We start from the raw sequence: 16,976 nt of genomic DNA on the forward strand, positions 1-16,976 counted from the left end.
AACCTGCCTCCTACAGGTGTCTTGTGAGGGAAGGCCTCAGAGTGGTTTTGGGGCGGCTGATGCAGATGCCGATGGTAAAGAGGCACCTGCTGTTGCTGCGGCTTTTGAATATCTACCCCGTCCACCTCGGGTAGTTCTTTGTCCCCTTTGAGCCGGTCGTCCTCTACCTCTTCCGAATGCGGAGTAGAAGCGAAAGGACTTGCCTCTCGCAGAGGTTCCTGTGGGACGAAAAGGTGTCTGACTGATTGCAGCGCCTAGGGATTTTGCTGCTGCCTTTGATGTTTGCAGTTTTTCTAAACTGTCATCCGCCTTTTTCCCAAACAAAGAAGAGCCATCAAATGGCATGTTCAAGAGCCTGGCTTGCACATCTGGGGCAAAACCAGACTTTCTCAACCAAGCAAATCTCCTGGTTGTTGTACTTGCCGCCATTGCTCTGCTGATACTGTCAGCCGAATCAATGCCCGTCTGGAGGGATTCGCACATAGCGTCTTTACCATCCTTTATGATATTTAGGAACGCCTCCCTTTCTTTTCCCTCCGGGATGCAGTCAGCCGCTGTAGAAGCACACTCCCAAAGTGTATGGCTGAATCTAGCAAGGGTGCAAGTAGCATTAATAGATTTTAACGCCAGGCTACATGCCGAAAAGATTTTCTTAGCCATAGCATCGAATTTTTTATCGTCCCTGTCCTGTGGGACGGTAGGGTAAGCAGTCTTGATGTCAGTAGAAGATGCTACCTGTACCACCAGACTTTCTGGGGATGGGTGTTTGGACAAAAACTCCGGGTCTGCAGAAGATACCCTGTATTTAGTAGACAGTTTTTTATTTACTGCCGGGACGACATCTTGGGTTTCACAGTTCGTCATGATTTTTCTTTGTAGAGCTTTATGAAAAGGTACTACAGGATCCTCCTGTGGACCTTTATCAAGAATATCCGTGAGGTCATCCTGTTGGAAAGCCTGTGAAGGTGTTGACCACCCCATAAATTCTGTGATCCTGGCCATTAAGGCTATATAAGGGGTTTCAGCATGCTCCCCTGGGTCTGGCCTAGCGAACTCCACCTCTGGGGAAGTGTCTAAACCACTTGGCTCATATAAGGAATCATGGAGTTCCTTTAATCTGCGTTCCTCTGTTAGGGAGAATTCTCTGTTTAGGCTGAATTTCGTAACCTAGTGAGTCCACCAGCAACTTTGCTGGATTTTTGGGGTTTATTTTTTTCTCCTGCCAAGAGTGATACTCTTTTACCCTCACTCTTGGGCATGATTTGAGTGTGTTTCTTTGAATCTAGATGTGTTTAATGGGCTATGGGGTCTTTTACTCCATAGGGCTTCTTGTGTTTTTGTGATGTGTGTTACACAGAACCCTCAGTGCAGTGACACAGGGGTGTCATAGTAACCCCCCCAGTATAGACTCCATACCCTGGGACTGACTACTGTCTCCCAGGGCATGTAAAGTCACCATTGACTTTACTAGTCTTAAATTCTGAACAGAACCAGTACAAACCATCATATTGTGGACGTACTGGCTGGGGCAATTCAATTGCCCCAGGGTCTGTTAGTCGAGGGGGCACGTCTCTGTCCCCCCTGATCGAGTTTTGGCTGGTGGCAGTGGATACTACTTTTTATATTCAACCGCGAATATTTTCCTATGGGATTTCCCATTGTTTTAGGCGACTATCTTTATTTAAATATTTAAGGTAGCCTCGAACATAGCGCCGGTTTATTTATTTAATATTAATTCTCCGGTTGGTATTTTTTGCCAAAACTTGATTCTAAAATGGCGTTTGTGTTCTCTTCTGTGACTCCAACCCAAGTCGAGCCCTTTGTTCCACTTTTTGGTGGGCTTCTCCACAGAAGCCCTCCAAAGTGGTGCCACTATGTCTGGGGTACTTAGGAGGGGTGGAGGGGAATTTAGGCACCCTGGACTGAGTTGTCTAGGCAACTCAAGTCGCACTCCGTCCTGATTGGCTCAAGTGGTGAGCCAGCCGGCTCACCACTTAGCATGTTTGAGTGACAGCTAGGCTGAGTGAATGGGGGTTTGCTGCATAAAAGCAGGGCTTTGGGGACTGGAACTTCAGAAGTCGCCACAGGACCTAAGAATCCGACGAGGGAGAAGCTGAGCCGACCTGCCACGACACCACGACCGGTGGAGCCCTGCTGGACCGTCTCACCACTTTTCCCAACGACAGAGGAGATCTCCCGCCCGGAGAGTCTTCTTCCTTTGACTGGTGGGGATAACCAGTTTCACCGTCTTTTCGCTTTCCCGACGTATCTCGTGGCCGCCTTGCCCGTGCTAAGCACCCCGGCAACCGGGATACCACGTTTTACCACGACCGCGAGATAAAGGTACCACCTTTTACCGGAAAACTCCGCGGCTGGTTTCTGCCCTGGTAGTGCAACGACCTGCATCTTTCCTCCACGTCGAGATCTTCTCTTCCCCTGGACGACGCCGCAACTTGCAACCACTACCAGGAACAACTGCCACCGCTGGAGGATCCTTCCCACTTAAGGTACCGTGTCCCGCCTGGCTTCCCTTGCAACCGACTGTACGTGGTAGATTTAGCCCCCGGCTTTCGGACCTGGGTTAGCCTGGGACACCTTGGCTAAACTTTTCTAAGCCTCTCTAAACTCTTTTCTGAACCCTCTGCAAGACTTTCTAAGCCTAGTGTAACTGTGTGATCTTGGGCGCATTTGTGCTCTGCTCTCTCTAAGAGTGGGCCCAGCCTTTGGACTTTGGCTCACCAGTGACTTTTTTGCTCTCTTCCTTGCTAATAGTGTTCCTGAATCGTAGAGTGGTGTAACCCTGCATATTCTGTCTTTTTCCCTCCCTTTTTCACAACCTTAGTAGAGTGCAATCTAGTTAAGTGCTCACCTCTGTATGAAAATAAGTGGTGTCTTACTGTGATTTTCTAATACGGGAAAAAGGGGTGTATATATCATAATAGTAACTGTGTTTAGAATATTTTACAATAAGAGTGCTGGAGTGTTTCCACTGTGTGTTTTTAAATAAATAATTATATACTTTGATACCAAAGCTCTGGTCAGTGTTTGCTTGTATTATTGTATCTGTGTGCCTATTGAGTATACTTTGCATACTGCCTAACTCTTCTTGAGGGCAGTCTGACTGCTCAGCCACAGCTACCAGGTAAATCTGGGTGGTACAGACTGCTACCAAGTGGGTTTACTGCTAACACCTGTAGTCTTAAATCTTTTGCAGTGGTCCCTAAGGGAACTGCACAGGTTTCTGCCTAACACCTCTGAGGATAACTCCTCTTGAACTGGGGTTGCAGATCCCTGCAACTCAAATGTCTCTTCTTGGTCAGACAGTTCTGCCTCTTCCATAATTGAGGACATTGTTCTCAATTGGTCTGAACTCACAAAGGGTGTGAAACCCAACTCCAAGGCAGAGGGTGCCAAACTTGTAATCGGCCTCGAAAACGTCGATGTCGTCGACGCCGAAGGCTTCGAGCGTGGCGTCGAAAACAAAGGTGGAGGCCTCTAGGTCCTCGATAGAATCGGAATTCTGCTTGAGGATGTCGACAATCTCGACGACATCGTCATCGAAGACCTGGGAATAGCCACTGGGTGCGCCGCAACCGTGACTTTCCTTGGCGTCGACGCTGGTGTTGAGGATGGCATCGAGTAGACAGACCTGTGTGTCGAAGGTCCCTTCGACAACGGCGTCGAAGACACCGACCTCGGCGTCAACGGAACCCTCGAAGAAGGATTCGAGGTCTTTGCTTTACTCGAGGGTTCGTGACGCGCTCGAGAAGCTTCCTTCGCCGGGTGCTGCGACTCGCGCGTTTTGGACCTTCGGGTCTTTCGACCAGAGCATCGCTCTCGGCAGTCTTCGAGGGGGTCGATGCCGCTTTCTCGAAGACCATCATATTTTTCCGGAATTCCTCCCATTCAGCCCGGGAACTATGTTTCGTGGGGCAAGGGATTCTCTTAGGTGAAACAGAGGAAGAGGAGGACGAAGAAGGGGATCTTCGGCGTCTCCTTTTCGAGTGCTTCGATCTCGAGGAGTGATGGGACCCGCTTCGACACCTGGAGCGCGAATGGTGACGAGGAGACAAATGTCTCGACTTCGTCGAGGAAGAAGAAGCTTTAGAAGTCTTACCTTTTTCCAGCTTCCCCCTACGCTCCTTCAGGGCCTTAGCTGTTATGGACATACAGTCCTCGCACTCCGAACAATGGTGTTCAGCTCCCAAACACCACAGACAGACCCTGTGAGGGTCCGTCAGCGACATCTTTTTTCCACAGTCTCTGCATTTTTTAAAGCCGGACCGAGGGAGTCGTCTGTTCAGACGAGGAAGCCATCGAGTATGGATCGAATATCTCGAGGAAAATGGAATAATTCTCTACGAAACTGAGCAATGGATATTCCGAGGCACTGAGTAAGCGCGGAAAAACGGAACTGAGCAACGGACGCTGCGCGCGGCCTCTATAGGCAGGATGACGTCGACACGGCTGCTGCCGAGGGACATCGACTCGCGGACGTCGACGCGCAGCGCCCTCTAGAGAGAACATTTCCGAGGCCAGCAAAGCTGGAAAAAGATATCCAAGATAAGGAATACGTCGGAGGACACAATCCCTTCGAATGTAAGGTTAAATTGACATCACTAGTCTTTTTAAATTCCTAGACCCAGCACACACTATCTTCCTATAGAGTGCTGGAGGGGTTACTTCGTATCCCCTATGTCTAGAAAATCATGTAGCAGTGAAATTCTACCCTTTCCTATCAAAGTGGCAGTGGTTTTATAACAAACTACCATGATTTTTCCCGACCGCGAACACCGGTAGGTAAAAATCGCGGGAGCCATGTTTTTCAAGATGGCGCCTTAAGCCCCTCCGTTTAAACGGGTCCCAGTTTTCTTTTTTCAACATTTCTTTTTGGAAAGGTCCTTCTAGAGTTTGTCTCTGCGCGCCAAACTAGGTTTTGTCCCTTTGTTCCTATGCCTTTGGCGGGCTTGAGGACTGAAGACCGCCTCTGGCACCTGAGTGTCTCGGGTGGGCAGGAAGTGAGGGAGGTGCCCAAAACTCCCTGTGCTTATTCTCCTAGGAGACCCAAATGCACTCTGGCGTGATTGGCTGGCTGACTGTCCGGCAAGGACAGCCACCCTGCTGGGTGAGTGGCAGCTAGGCTGGAATTAATGTGAGAACTGTTTAAAGGGAGAGTCTCTAGGACTGAAAGGCAGAGTCGACCACTGGAACCAAAGAACCGAAGACTAGCTGGAAGAGGACGGCTGCTGCAACTACTGGAACGTTGGTTTGCCCGGTGGAGTCCTGCTGCAGGTCGAATCGCCAAGTTCACCTCGACAGAGAAGCCCCTTCAAGGATGACTTCTTCCTTTGAGTTGGTGGGACCAATCAACTCGTAAGCCACCTGGATACCATTCTCAGAGCTGTTTGGATTAACCAGGGAGATGGACACCAGCTTGTGTGCTTGAAGAACAGCAACCGAAGATTTGCCAATTTTCCAGCTTTGTGATCCATCCCTGTGCAGTGCAGGAGTCCCCAGACGTGCTCCCTCTTGTCGCCACGACTGGGCTCAGGAACAGCGAGATCTGTAGAAACTGGCAGGTACAGAAGTCTTAGGCTGCATCTTTTTCTTCAATATAAAGTACTGTGAAAACCCAACCGAGAGAACGTACTTCTCACCGCGAAATTTTGTGGAACTTTGGCAACTTGCAGGCCTAGTCAGCTTATGACCCGACATACAAACCTTTCTTCCATGAACTACTTCTAAGAACCGTGCCAAAGACTTTTCCGTTTTAAATACCAGAACCGTTTTCAATTATGCATTAACCTTGGCCTACCTATTGCATTGAATCAACTCCTCTGGTGAACTCAAACTAGATGCACTGTTTTAAAGTAACTAATATTCGTTTTATCAATTTATGCGTGTTTATTCCTACTTCAATGCTATTTTGCTCGGACTTCAAGGTAGCTCAACTACTTAGTATTCAGTATTGTAGTATAATTTTTGTGTGTTATTGGTTGCCTCCTTTAGTGAATGCTTTCTAAATGATTGTGTAATAAATGAATAATTGTTTTACCAAGAAACCTTGAGTATAAGTGTATCTGAATACTTGCTATTGTAGACCTTTGTGTAACACCCTTACAAGCTCACATTCCCTCTTGAGATGAGCCTGGCTGCTGTAGTCCTAGTTGTGTGTAGTGGTCCCAGAGGGTACTGCATACAGACTTTGCCTAACAGCTGTGGCTTTGTTAGATGCGACCAAGGCATTTGACTCAGTGCACTGGGACTGGCTCTATGCTGCGATGATCAGAATAAGATTTGGACCACACTATATGAAATGGGTAAACTAATATACACCAAACCAAGAGCTAGGGTCAGAACGAGTGCCAATTAGACAGATGGGAGCTGCAGAAAGGGACTAGACAGGGCTGCCCATTGTCATCAATGCTGTACATACTTGCGGTGGAACCCATAGCAGCGTTCCTAAGGCAGGAGTTTAGCAAAGCAGGAATAGGCATTGATGGAGTGAAGCATATTGTGTCCATCTACTCAGACGATGCGCTATTATATCTACAAAACCCTGACGAGAAACTGCAGTACATGTTGGAGGTCCTGGACAACATTAGCAAATTAACCAGGATAGGAATAAAGAATACATTCTGCCTACTCCCGCTGGCAAGGTTAGCGGCAAAGGGCGACAGAGCTGCCGGTCCTACCCCTGCCGTGGAACAGGACCTCCTCCAGATATCTAGGGCTAAATATACATCGCGATCCCAAGCAAGAACACTAACACAATACCATAAAGGCAAAAGGGGGAAGTTCGGAAAATCATCACTGCAGAAAAAGGAGAAACAATCAAAAATCGCTGAAATGGAAACGAGGAATAGCAATGGGGAAAATCACTTAGAAAAAGAGATCAGACTGAGGCAGAATTGCCAGAACTCAAGTTAATGCGTTTCTGGGGTAGGTTGCCCTTGTCTTTGGTTCTAAGAGTGGCCCTACTAAAAATGGTAGCACTGCCCAGGCTAATGCATTGCTTCGGGAATATCCCATGTAACATACCAAAGAGATTCTTTTTAGAATTAGACAAGGAGTGCAGGAGTTTCTTGTGGCAGGGAAAAAGGCATAGAGTGGCACTCAACACATTGCAAAGACCTTATGCGCAGGGAGGGCTGAAGATCCAACTATGAACTATATTTCCTAGCATGTCAGTTGCAGTATGTAGTAAACTGGATGACTGACTACCCCACAGAGGACACTACGCTCCTGCAGCCGGCAATAAAACTGTTACACTTGAGACCTGCTATGGGTCACCCCATAGGAGTTGCATGCTCACCCACAACTAGTAGCACTAGCATACAAATATGGCAGAGGACCTGAAGGACAATGGGAATCAGGGACCAGGTATCGCCACAGATACCACTGGCAGCAGTAATGTCAAACAGGGTTTACGGGTTGGAGTGCGGGCACGCTGGGAGTCCTGTGGCGTTGTTACAATAGGGGACCTGAGGAGCGAAAACAAGCTGCTAGACTTTACAGAATTGCAAGCATCTACCATCTGCGGCATACACAAAAGCCAATTCTTACTACATAGAGCCATAATAGGTACAATAAAGGGAAGGTGGCCAACTGCTACAGAAGACACGATAGAGTGTGTAGAAATAGAAACTATAATATATTTCTGAGGGGGGACATGCCGTACCAAGACACTACGAGGTTCAAAGACAGCAACTCAAGCGAAGAATTGAAGTGCAAACCAGGATGGGAAAAAGAATTAGGGAAGTCATTTGAAGATCAAGAATGGCACAACATAGTCTTGTATCACAAGAAAGTCTCCAGGAACGCTAAGCTTCAGCTGCTTCAATTATACATTACACAAAGGGCTTACCTAATGCCAGAAGCAATTGCCAAGTTTAAAGGTGCAAGCAAACAGATGTGCCCCAAATGCAAGAAGGAAAACGCAGGCATGACATGTTTTGGGAATGCAACGTCATACAGGAATTCTGGAGGCACATTGCGAACAAAGTGGCCTCAGGGGGCTTAAACGTAGACATACAATCCCCGGAGGCATGCATACTGGGGATCTTCGAGAGGTACCAAACAGAAAACAATAGGGAAGTTCAAAGACCTCATATGTACTGGCTGAACGCAATAGGCATGCAGTGGAAAGCGGACAAAGGTCTGAGTGTTAACAGATGGTGGGATGACTTGACAAAATGGTCAACAGTGGAAACGGAGATGTGGGAGAAGGCACCTGGTGACCAAAATCAAGAACCCGGAGCAGACATACTACAGTGGATAGCCCTCATGGTAACTGTTCAGTACGAGTGAAGGCGAAGACACTGACCAGACAGTACAGGATGAGGCCCGAGCGAGTGTTTAAAGGACGATAATTGAAGGCTGGAAAGACTATACACAGGCTTCTGGGGTGGGGGGAGAGACATTGAGAGTTGAACGCGAACATGATGGGACAGTGGATGATGCAAAATTATTAAATTGCAATGGTACCTGTATAATGTTTACCAAAGTTAAAACAATGTTTTTTAACTTTCAGAATTAGGTGGTGGGGCAGCAATACATTTTTGTTGATGTACATTTCTAATTAACAAAAATAACTCATTTTGAGATTGATTTACAATGTATTTTCTTTTCAGTGAAATGCTGTAGAATGATTGCACACCAACTTACAAGATACAGCCTTGCTCACCACAACTTACCATGCTTTAGTTTGGTTTTGGCATTTGCCTTCTCTTCCTCTGAGCTGTCAGAGTCTTTGCTGGAGCTTGATTTGTTTGATGTCCCTTTACTCAAAGGAGTTTTAGTAGTGTTGGTAGGCAGCGCAGCTGCAACAGAAGATTTAGATGGTGCTTTCTTGGCAGGAGGTAGCTACAAGTGAAGATGAGAAAAATAGACTGAAAACACAAATACAGAATCTTTATCTGCCCACACAAAAATTACAAGTTGGTCACAGTGATAGGTTCTAATCAACAGCACACTCTTGCTGTAATACTGGAGCTGTCAAGAGCCAGGAAAAGCACTAAACAGGTTTTTTTTAAAAACAGGAATTAATAAGACACTAGGAAACAGCAACAGTTTGACTATCTTTGTAATCCTTCCCGCTAATTCCCTGAATAAGTCATTTTCTTTCAATATTGCCATAACATAGATGCAAAGGAGATTGAACATATGATATATGTGGCCTTTAACGCGCCTATACACAAGTGTTTCTAGGCACAACAAGACAAGGAGGGGGGGAAACTAGGGAGGACAAAATAATCTTACTAGGCCTTGCGTCATTCATATCAGCCAAGACTAGTATTTGGTAATGCTTTCTGAGGCTGGCATCGGTATAGAAGGACAAGTTACTTAACCCTGCTAACGTTCTTTCGACTGGATGTTCCTCACACGTATTCCTCATCTTTGATAGACTCCCAAACCAGTGTTTGATTTGGTAGAGGGAGTAAGAATTTAGTTTTCATGAACCAAATGGAGGACAGCTTTTCCAAAGCTTCCATCCTGACCGAGGGAAGACTCAAGGCAGTAATGTTTCATGAATGTGTGAATAGTAGACCACGTAGCTGCCTCACAAATATTTTTGATCGGTAAACCCCTTTGCAGGGCTGTAGAGGTAGCTATGCCCCGGGTGGAATGGGCCCTTAATCTTTCCGCAGGATCCTTGCTCGCTAGTCTGTAGCATTCCGAAATTGGCAGGATGATCCACCTGGATAAGTTCTGTTTTGTCACAGCCTGACCCAGTTTGTGACCTGTATAGGTTATAAAAAGCTGGTTGTCAATACGATGTTTTGATAGACTAGATATGTAAAAGCTCAGTGATCTGCATGGATCCAATCTATGTAATCTCTCTTCCTCTTTGCCAGGATGAGAAGGATAGAAAGTGGGCAATAAAATATTTTTCCTTACATGAAAATCATTTCAAAAAAGGTAGCAGGCGCTCCTCTCTAGAAAGAGCATAGCATTATAACCTGTTCTGAGATGCAAACTCATTTTAGAACAGGTTGCCATGCCATGTTCTTTCTGGAGAGGAGCGCATGCTAACTTTTTTGAAATATTTACATGAAAATCAGAATTTTTTTTTTTTATTCTTGTGTATAATCTCTTAAGATTTTTACAAGGTTCTTCGTTGCTGACTGGAGTAGAAGAAAATATAAAAATAAATAAAAAGGAAGGGTCGCCTGCTGTGAAGTAGTGACTCTGGCGAGGCGTTTTTGGTGTATGGAGAATTTGCTAGCAGGGAAAGGTTTTGTGGGAGTACTCCCTGTTCGTTGGACTTTCTCGTTCAGTGGGATGGATTTCAGCACTCAGGTCGGCCGTTGGTAGGGCTGTCATCATTTTCATTGCTGCTTCTAAGATTTTGATGGTCGCTATGGTCTATCTGGTTTTCTCCCCTGCTATTAGGCGACACCACCAAGTTTCCTCTTCCCTGATAGTAGCATCTCCAAGGAGCGGCAATAGGAAAGCTGAGCGAAGATGGCTTGTTTTTTGGCATTTCATTAATAGGTGTCTACGGTTTCCTGTTCTGAGTCGTCGTCACAGTCTGCATTTGTCCGAGACCGATTGCTCGGATGGCACGGATTTCTTGTGTTTGTAGTAGGTTCAGGCGTATTAGCATGAATGTTTTCTTCCAGCGTTTATCCGGAAATTTTGAGCAGTATGCCAGCAGTACTTTTAGTTTGTTCGTGGATGAAGGCAGGTGGGTTAGTAATCTGTTTGCTGTAGCCTTTTCACACGTTGAGATCCAGTCTTGGAACCCCATTTTTGCTTTTACTCTTTCGGGGGTTGGTGCTCAGGTCTTCTTGTGTGCAGGCCAGATCTTTTAGTTTAGTGTTCAAGTTATGTTCCCAGAGATTTAGTGCTTTGCAGCGACCGTTTTGGAGTTCCAGACAGATGATCTTGTATATTGGCAGACTGTCTGGAGTTCTAAGAAGCTCCATTCGACTTTGCTCAACTGACGCGGCCAGAGACAGGAGACCAAGTTCACGCCAGATGGCTGCCGTTTAGGTTGACTTGGGAAGTCCCAGGACTGATTTCCACAGGTGACCCTCGAGCTTCGTCCAAAGAGAGGCTGGGATGTTCAGGCATGCATCCATTCCGTAGGTCAAGGAGGGCACCACTTTAGACTTGTAGAAATTAATTGCCGGTGTTGGTGATAATTTTCCGTATTTTTTGTCCACCAGTCTGGTTTGGGTAGTTAGCATTTTTGGTTTGGTTCCACAGTGCTTGTTGCATCGACTTTTCGTTACTTGTTGCGTACACCATTTTTTTTATACTCTGTATGTAACCTAAGCTTAAGTAACCTTGTACCTGCTGCGCCCGGCTACCCTTGGGTTTTGTGCGCATTATCATATAAACAAATCAAATCAAATTCCCAGGTATTTGAAGTGCAGAACTACTTCTATTTTAGTCCTGTTAAGTGACCAGAGGCTTTTTTCCATTTTCTTCTTTGGTTTGTCTAGGATCAGGATTTTCATCTTGGATATGTTAATTTCCAGATTGCTCTCTTGTGTATTTGGCCAGGTTGGATAGCTGGCGCTGGAGACTAATTTGGGTTTGATCTAACAGGGTCAGATCCTCAGCATAGAGAATGAGATGTTGGACATTTGCCCATTTTCAGGGGGGTGGGGGGTGGAGAACTCACGGACTCTTCAGTATCTTGGAAGTCCCCCAGGAAGGCAATAAAGAGGGCCGGGCCAGCGGGCAGCCCTGTTTAACTCCTCATTCCGATTTGATCTCTTCTTTTAGCAGTCCCTGCTGACTCAGCCGCACCCGCAGTTTGGTGTCGATGTGGAGTGTAATCACTGGTTCAAGGATTTTGGGCGGACATTTCCAGGCGTTTAGCTTTGACCATAGTCTTTGACAATTTATTTTGTCAAAGGCCTGTGACATGTCTACAAAAGCTAGGAATACCCTCGGCGCACTTGTCCTGATGTTACTTTTTATTATATTCAATATCATGATGCCAACAATGGTCCTGGCGTTTTTCAAGAAGCCAGTTTGGAATGGATCTGAGCAGGGTTCTGGCTCACTTTTGGAATCTTGTCAGTAGCAAGGTGGCGAAGATTTTACCAATTATGTCCAGCAACGCAATTGGGCGGTAGTTTGCCGGGTCATCTCTCTTGCCTTTTTTGAAAATGGGGACCACCACAGCTTCGGTCCAGAATGCCGGGATCTGCTTTGTCGTTCTGCATTGGTCAAAGATTTTGCTTATGAAGACGGACCATTCTGCTGGATGCTGTTTCAGGTCGATGTTGGTTAGACCATCCGGGCCCAGGGCTCTCGATTTGAGTTTCGGGACCGTTGTTTTGATATCGTCCACATCTGTGAGGTCTACCCACTTTGTTTCTGCCGGATGCTTCAGTGTCTTTGACTTCACTAACCTTTTTGCTCCTCTGGCAGCGAAGTAGCTTATCCACTCTGTTTCAGGAACAGAGTTAATGAGCTGGTTGTTAGTTGGTAGATCCTTGCTCTTTATAAAAGCCCAGAAGTCTCGGGAGCTTTTGGTGGTTAGTACTTTTAACATTTTTTTCTGCGTATTTTGATAGTTTCCTTGTGACTTCTTACCCATGATTTATAACTCCTTGTTGCTGCCGTGAGTTTGTTTTTAGCTTCGTCTGAGTCAGACAGTCTGCTGGTTCGTTTATTTTCTTAGCTCTCTTCTTTTGATTACAAGCGTTTTGTCATTCATGTATACCGTTCTTATCAATTTTTTTTCCTTTCACACTTCCTAGTTTGTAGGTGAGCAGCAGTGGGAGGTAGTTTGGTGTAGCCACTGCTGTACCAGTGATGATGGTTGTTGGCTTAGCAGTGTATTCGTTTGTTATGCATTTTATATCCGCTGCTGTTAGTCTTAGGCGAGACCGATGTGTAGTTTGCTCAACATTAGATTCGTACACTTGTTTTTGGTGGCAGGCGGTGGTCAATGACATACGTACAAGGTTGTGGTCGCTTTCTTTTGTTTTTTGGACTTCAAAGAGGTCAACGTAGGGTAGCAAGGCGTGTGCCACAAAAATGTAGTCTACCGTCGCTGCTGAGTTTGCCCGTTCCCATGCTGGGAGGGATGGCTGATGTCCTCGAAGTATTGCTACATTGTAGAAGTTTCTTGAATTCATAAGGTTCATCCAGACCTCGCCTCATTACGCAGTGGCCAAATTAGGGTGTGTGGTGGTGGCGTTACCAGCGACTATTTCACACTTAGTGTTTAAGTCCCCGCAGAGGATGATGTGGGTGGTTTCTAGTTCAGTTAGGAATTTGTCTATCCTATTAGCGACTGCTGCACAGAAAATGCCGTTTTTGGTTCTTTGAGGGTTCCAGTAGGTGTTTAATATTGCTAGATTTGTTGTGGTCCAGTTCGCCGTGCCCAGTTTTGTATGGTTCCATGAGGCTTGGTGTGCCAAGATTCCGTAGGTCTCTACCACTTTTTTTTCAATGGTGATTCCTGAGCCTGAACGGACGGCTGTCAAGAGGCCCAAGGATGGACGGCCCAGGAGGCCTTCGACAGCTGGAGATATCTGGATTTCGTAACCATCCGGGGCCGGCTTCTCCTGCATCCAAGTCTCTTGAAGACAGATTATGTCGAGGGTTTCCAGATCGTGTGCCTCTGGGTTCGTTAAGTGTTCGTGGCCACGCGTGTTCCACAAGCCCATGCTTACTGATTTTGCTAATGTCGAGTCGGGACGATGGGGAGGTGAGTTAGCATCTTGATCGCCCCTTTTCCTTCGTTGCCATTTCGTTAAATTAGGTTTTAGTGCATCTTTCAGTCAGTTCCATGGTCCAACAGGGCCACGTTTGTTGCTCTGATTTTCCTCAGGTGGGTCCTACCACGTTGACTATTTTTGGGGGGTTTGAGTGGTGGGATCTTTCAAGTTGGTCCTAGTTTCTTCGGCAGCCCTAGCGTTTGATGGTTTTGTAAAAGTGTGGTTTCTGTCTGACCTCAGTCGTCTTCTGCCGTTTAAGATTTTCATTTCGGTGGTAGTGGGTCTCTCGTAGCGGGGTCGATCTGACCAAGTATATCTTGGTCGTGTTTCCCACGTTCCCTGGTGACCATCTCTTATTTTTATAAAGTTCTTCCGTTCTAGACCTGTAATGAGTTCTTGGTGTTTGTGTCAGATGATGCAGAGGATGTCTGGGAGGTTGGAGCTGGTTTAGATAGTTCTGATATGCGAAAGCCCAGATGTTCGAGGTCGGTGTATACTTCTTGTTTAATTTCACATAGGGCTGACGCTTTTATGTGGAGGTACGCTTTGGCTTTTTTATCCCTATGGTACGGTTCTATCAGGGTAAAATCTTCGGGTTCAGTGTGCAAAGTTTCAGTACTTTACTTAGTATTTCAAGTACTGATTTTCTGTTGAGGACCAAGTAGTTCCGGCCTGGGGCTAATTGCTCCATCTTGAAGGTGCGGGTGTAGCTGGTTTGTGTACGACATGCTGCATCAAGGTGCGATTGTTGTTTTTCTGACCTGTTTTTCACCATCTTCTCTGAGGTTTCATGAACTGGTTTACATTGCTTGTGTGCCAATTTTCTCAGTTTCTTTGCTGGGTGAGACCGACTTGGCTCTATTTGTTCCATATGCTTATGGTCAAAGTTGTTTGGTTTTGTGGTTAGTCGTCTAGGCAGGGTGGTGCTCAAAGGAAGTTTCTTTTTGTGATTTGGGTCAATAAGGCGAGACTCCAGGTTTGTGGTTGCCCTAAGGATCTGAGTTGAGTCGGAAATGATTTTGGGTAAAAATTAAAGCTTAACCCGCAAAACAACCCTATTCTTGTGGATACTACAGGGTGGCTTGGATGAAAGTGCCTGCAATTTACTCACTTTAGGAGCGGAGGTTAATGCTACCAAGAGAATGGTTTTAAATGTTAACAACCTTAACAGACCTGAATGTAAAGGTTCAAAGGGTGCACACATTAGAAAGGTTATTACCAAATTAAGGTCCCAAACTGGAACCTGGAAAGGAGATGGAAGGAACACATTGGCGAGTCCCTTTAGAAATTGTGTCACCAGTGGGATTTTGAAATATGAACATTCTGATGAGTGCTTAAAGGTAGATAGCGCTGCCAAATAGCCCTTATTAGTTCCAACCTGGAGCCACAGATAGGCAAAGGATAGTAGGAAAGATAACACTTTGTGTTTTGCCTAATAAAGGGTCTACATTCTTGTCTTCGAACCAGTTGCAGAATTTGTTCCAACACCACAAGGACTTTGTTGCTGTCCTTCTGGCCGAAAGCAAAATCTCCATTAGGTCATCCGGGAGGTCCCAATCCTTGCATCTCAGCCCTTCAGAAACCATGCGTGAAGGCTGGGTATCTAGACCTCTGGATGGGGAATCTGACCCTCTTCACACAAGAGAAGGTCCTCTCTTAGTGCAAGACGTATTGGAGGGCAGATGGACATGTCCAGAAGGTCCGGGTACCACGTCGTCCTGGCCCAATCTGCAGCAATTAGGATCATGTGCTTCCCGAACTTTCTCAACCTCCTGATCACGTGAAGAATGATTGGGACTGGAGACACAAACGCAAACAGGAGAGGAAACTCCAAGTCCACTACAAACGCATCTCCTAGAGCTCCTCTTGGGGCAAATTCCCTGGAGCAGAACAGCTCGCATTTCCAGTGGACACTGGTCACGAACAGATCCACTTGAGTGGTTCCCCAAAGGTTGAAGATCACTTTGAGGACTTCCTGAGCTAGTTCCCACTTGGGAAGACTGCTCTGCCTGCTCAGACCGTCCACCGCCGTGTTCTCACCTCCGTCAAGGTGAACTGCTGATAGAGAGATTCTTTCTTGAATTGCTGAGTACCAGAGCTGCATTGCCTCTCTGCACAGTGATAGTGAGCATACACCTCTCTTGATGTAGTACATGGCCACTGTGTTGTCCATCATTATCAGGACATTTCTTTCCCCGTACAGAGGGCAGGAAAGCCTTCAGCGCAAGTTTGATTGCCCTCAGTTCCAAAAGATTGATATGTAGTTTGGACTCTGATGGAGACCAACGACCGCTGATTGTCAGATCATTGGTGCGGGCTCCCTGCCCCGTGAATGAGGCGTCCGTCACTATTATCACCGGCCATGGTTGCCAAAAGGGTTCTCCCTTCAGAATGTTGTCCTTGCAGGTCCACCCTAGGAAATCCTGTGCGACCCTTCTTGGAACGTGAAGTCGGTTTGACAAATTTCCTGAGAACTGGGACCATTGTGTCCCGAGGGCCCATTGGAGGGATCTCATTCTCAGGAGAGTCAGTCACCAGAAAAATGCAGGATGCCATGAGGCAGAGCAACCTCACAAATCGAAGGGCGGGAGACGCTGGGCACTTTGAAATTTGGAGACCATCTGCAGAATGTCTTGAGCCATCACCTTGGGTGGTAAGCGCTTTCCCCAAGGATATATCCAGTACAGCTCCGATGAACTGGAGCTTTTGAGAAGGTGTCATATGGGACGACTTGTAATTGAGGGAAAAGCCCAGTCTGTGAAGAGAGTGGCAGGTGACGTTGAGATGATCCAGGACTTAATCTGGCGAATGCGCCCTGATCCGCCAATCGCCCAGGTAGATGTGAATCCCCCTCTCCTGAGACTTGCTGCCACCACCACCATCAGTTTGAGGAAAATCCTCGGGGCAGAGGTTAGCCCGAATGGCAGAACTCGAAATTGATGAGGACCGCCAACTGCGAACCTCAGGTATTTGCTGTGCTTGAGTGGGTTTGGCACATGAAAACAAGCATCCTGAAGGTCCGATGGCACCATCCAATCCTGGAGTTGGAGTGCCTGAAGGACCTGAGAAAGTGTGACCATCTTGAACTTGTCATTCCTGAGTAACTTGTTCAAATATCTCAAGTCCAAGATGGGTCTCAGTCCTCCGCCCTTCTAGGGTATTAGGAAATATGGAGAGTACCATCCCTTGTTCCTCTCTGCTACAGGCACCGGATCTATAGTGCCCGTCTCTAGCAGGGTCAAAGTTTCCTGGACAAGGAGCAGATCTGGAACACTTAATCAGTGG

The 16,976-nt window shown here is 46.5% G+C and overlaps 1 protein-coding gene across 6 annotated transcripts in view; it reads right to left on the reverse strand.

The window, feature by feature from the left end:
• NOLC1 (nucleolar and coiled-body phosphoprotein 1) overlaps positions 1-16,976 on the reverse strand; it is an 869,511-nt gene that overhangs the window by 359,966 nt on the left and 492,569 nt on the right. For all 6 annotated transcript variants that reach the window (XM_069610644.1, XM_069610643.1, XM_069610646.1 and 3 more), the window contains one exon: positions 8,697-8,865. In XM_069610644.1, coding sequence (XP_069466745.1) covers positions 8,697-8,865 — 169 coding nt within the window. The remainder of the gene's footprint in view (positions 1-8,696; positions 8,866-16,976) is intronic.

The sequence above is a fragment of the Ambystoma mexicanum genome, chromosome 8 (genome assembly GCF_040938575.1).
Source record: "Ambystoma mexicanum isolate Mex_15411 chromosome 8, UKY_AmexF1_1, whole genome shotgun sequence".
In the NCBI taxonomy this organism is placed as follows: Eukaryota; Metazoa; Chordata; class Amphibia; order Caudata; family Ambystomatidae; genus Ambystoma; species Ambystoma mexicanum.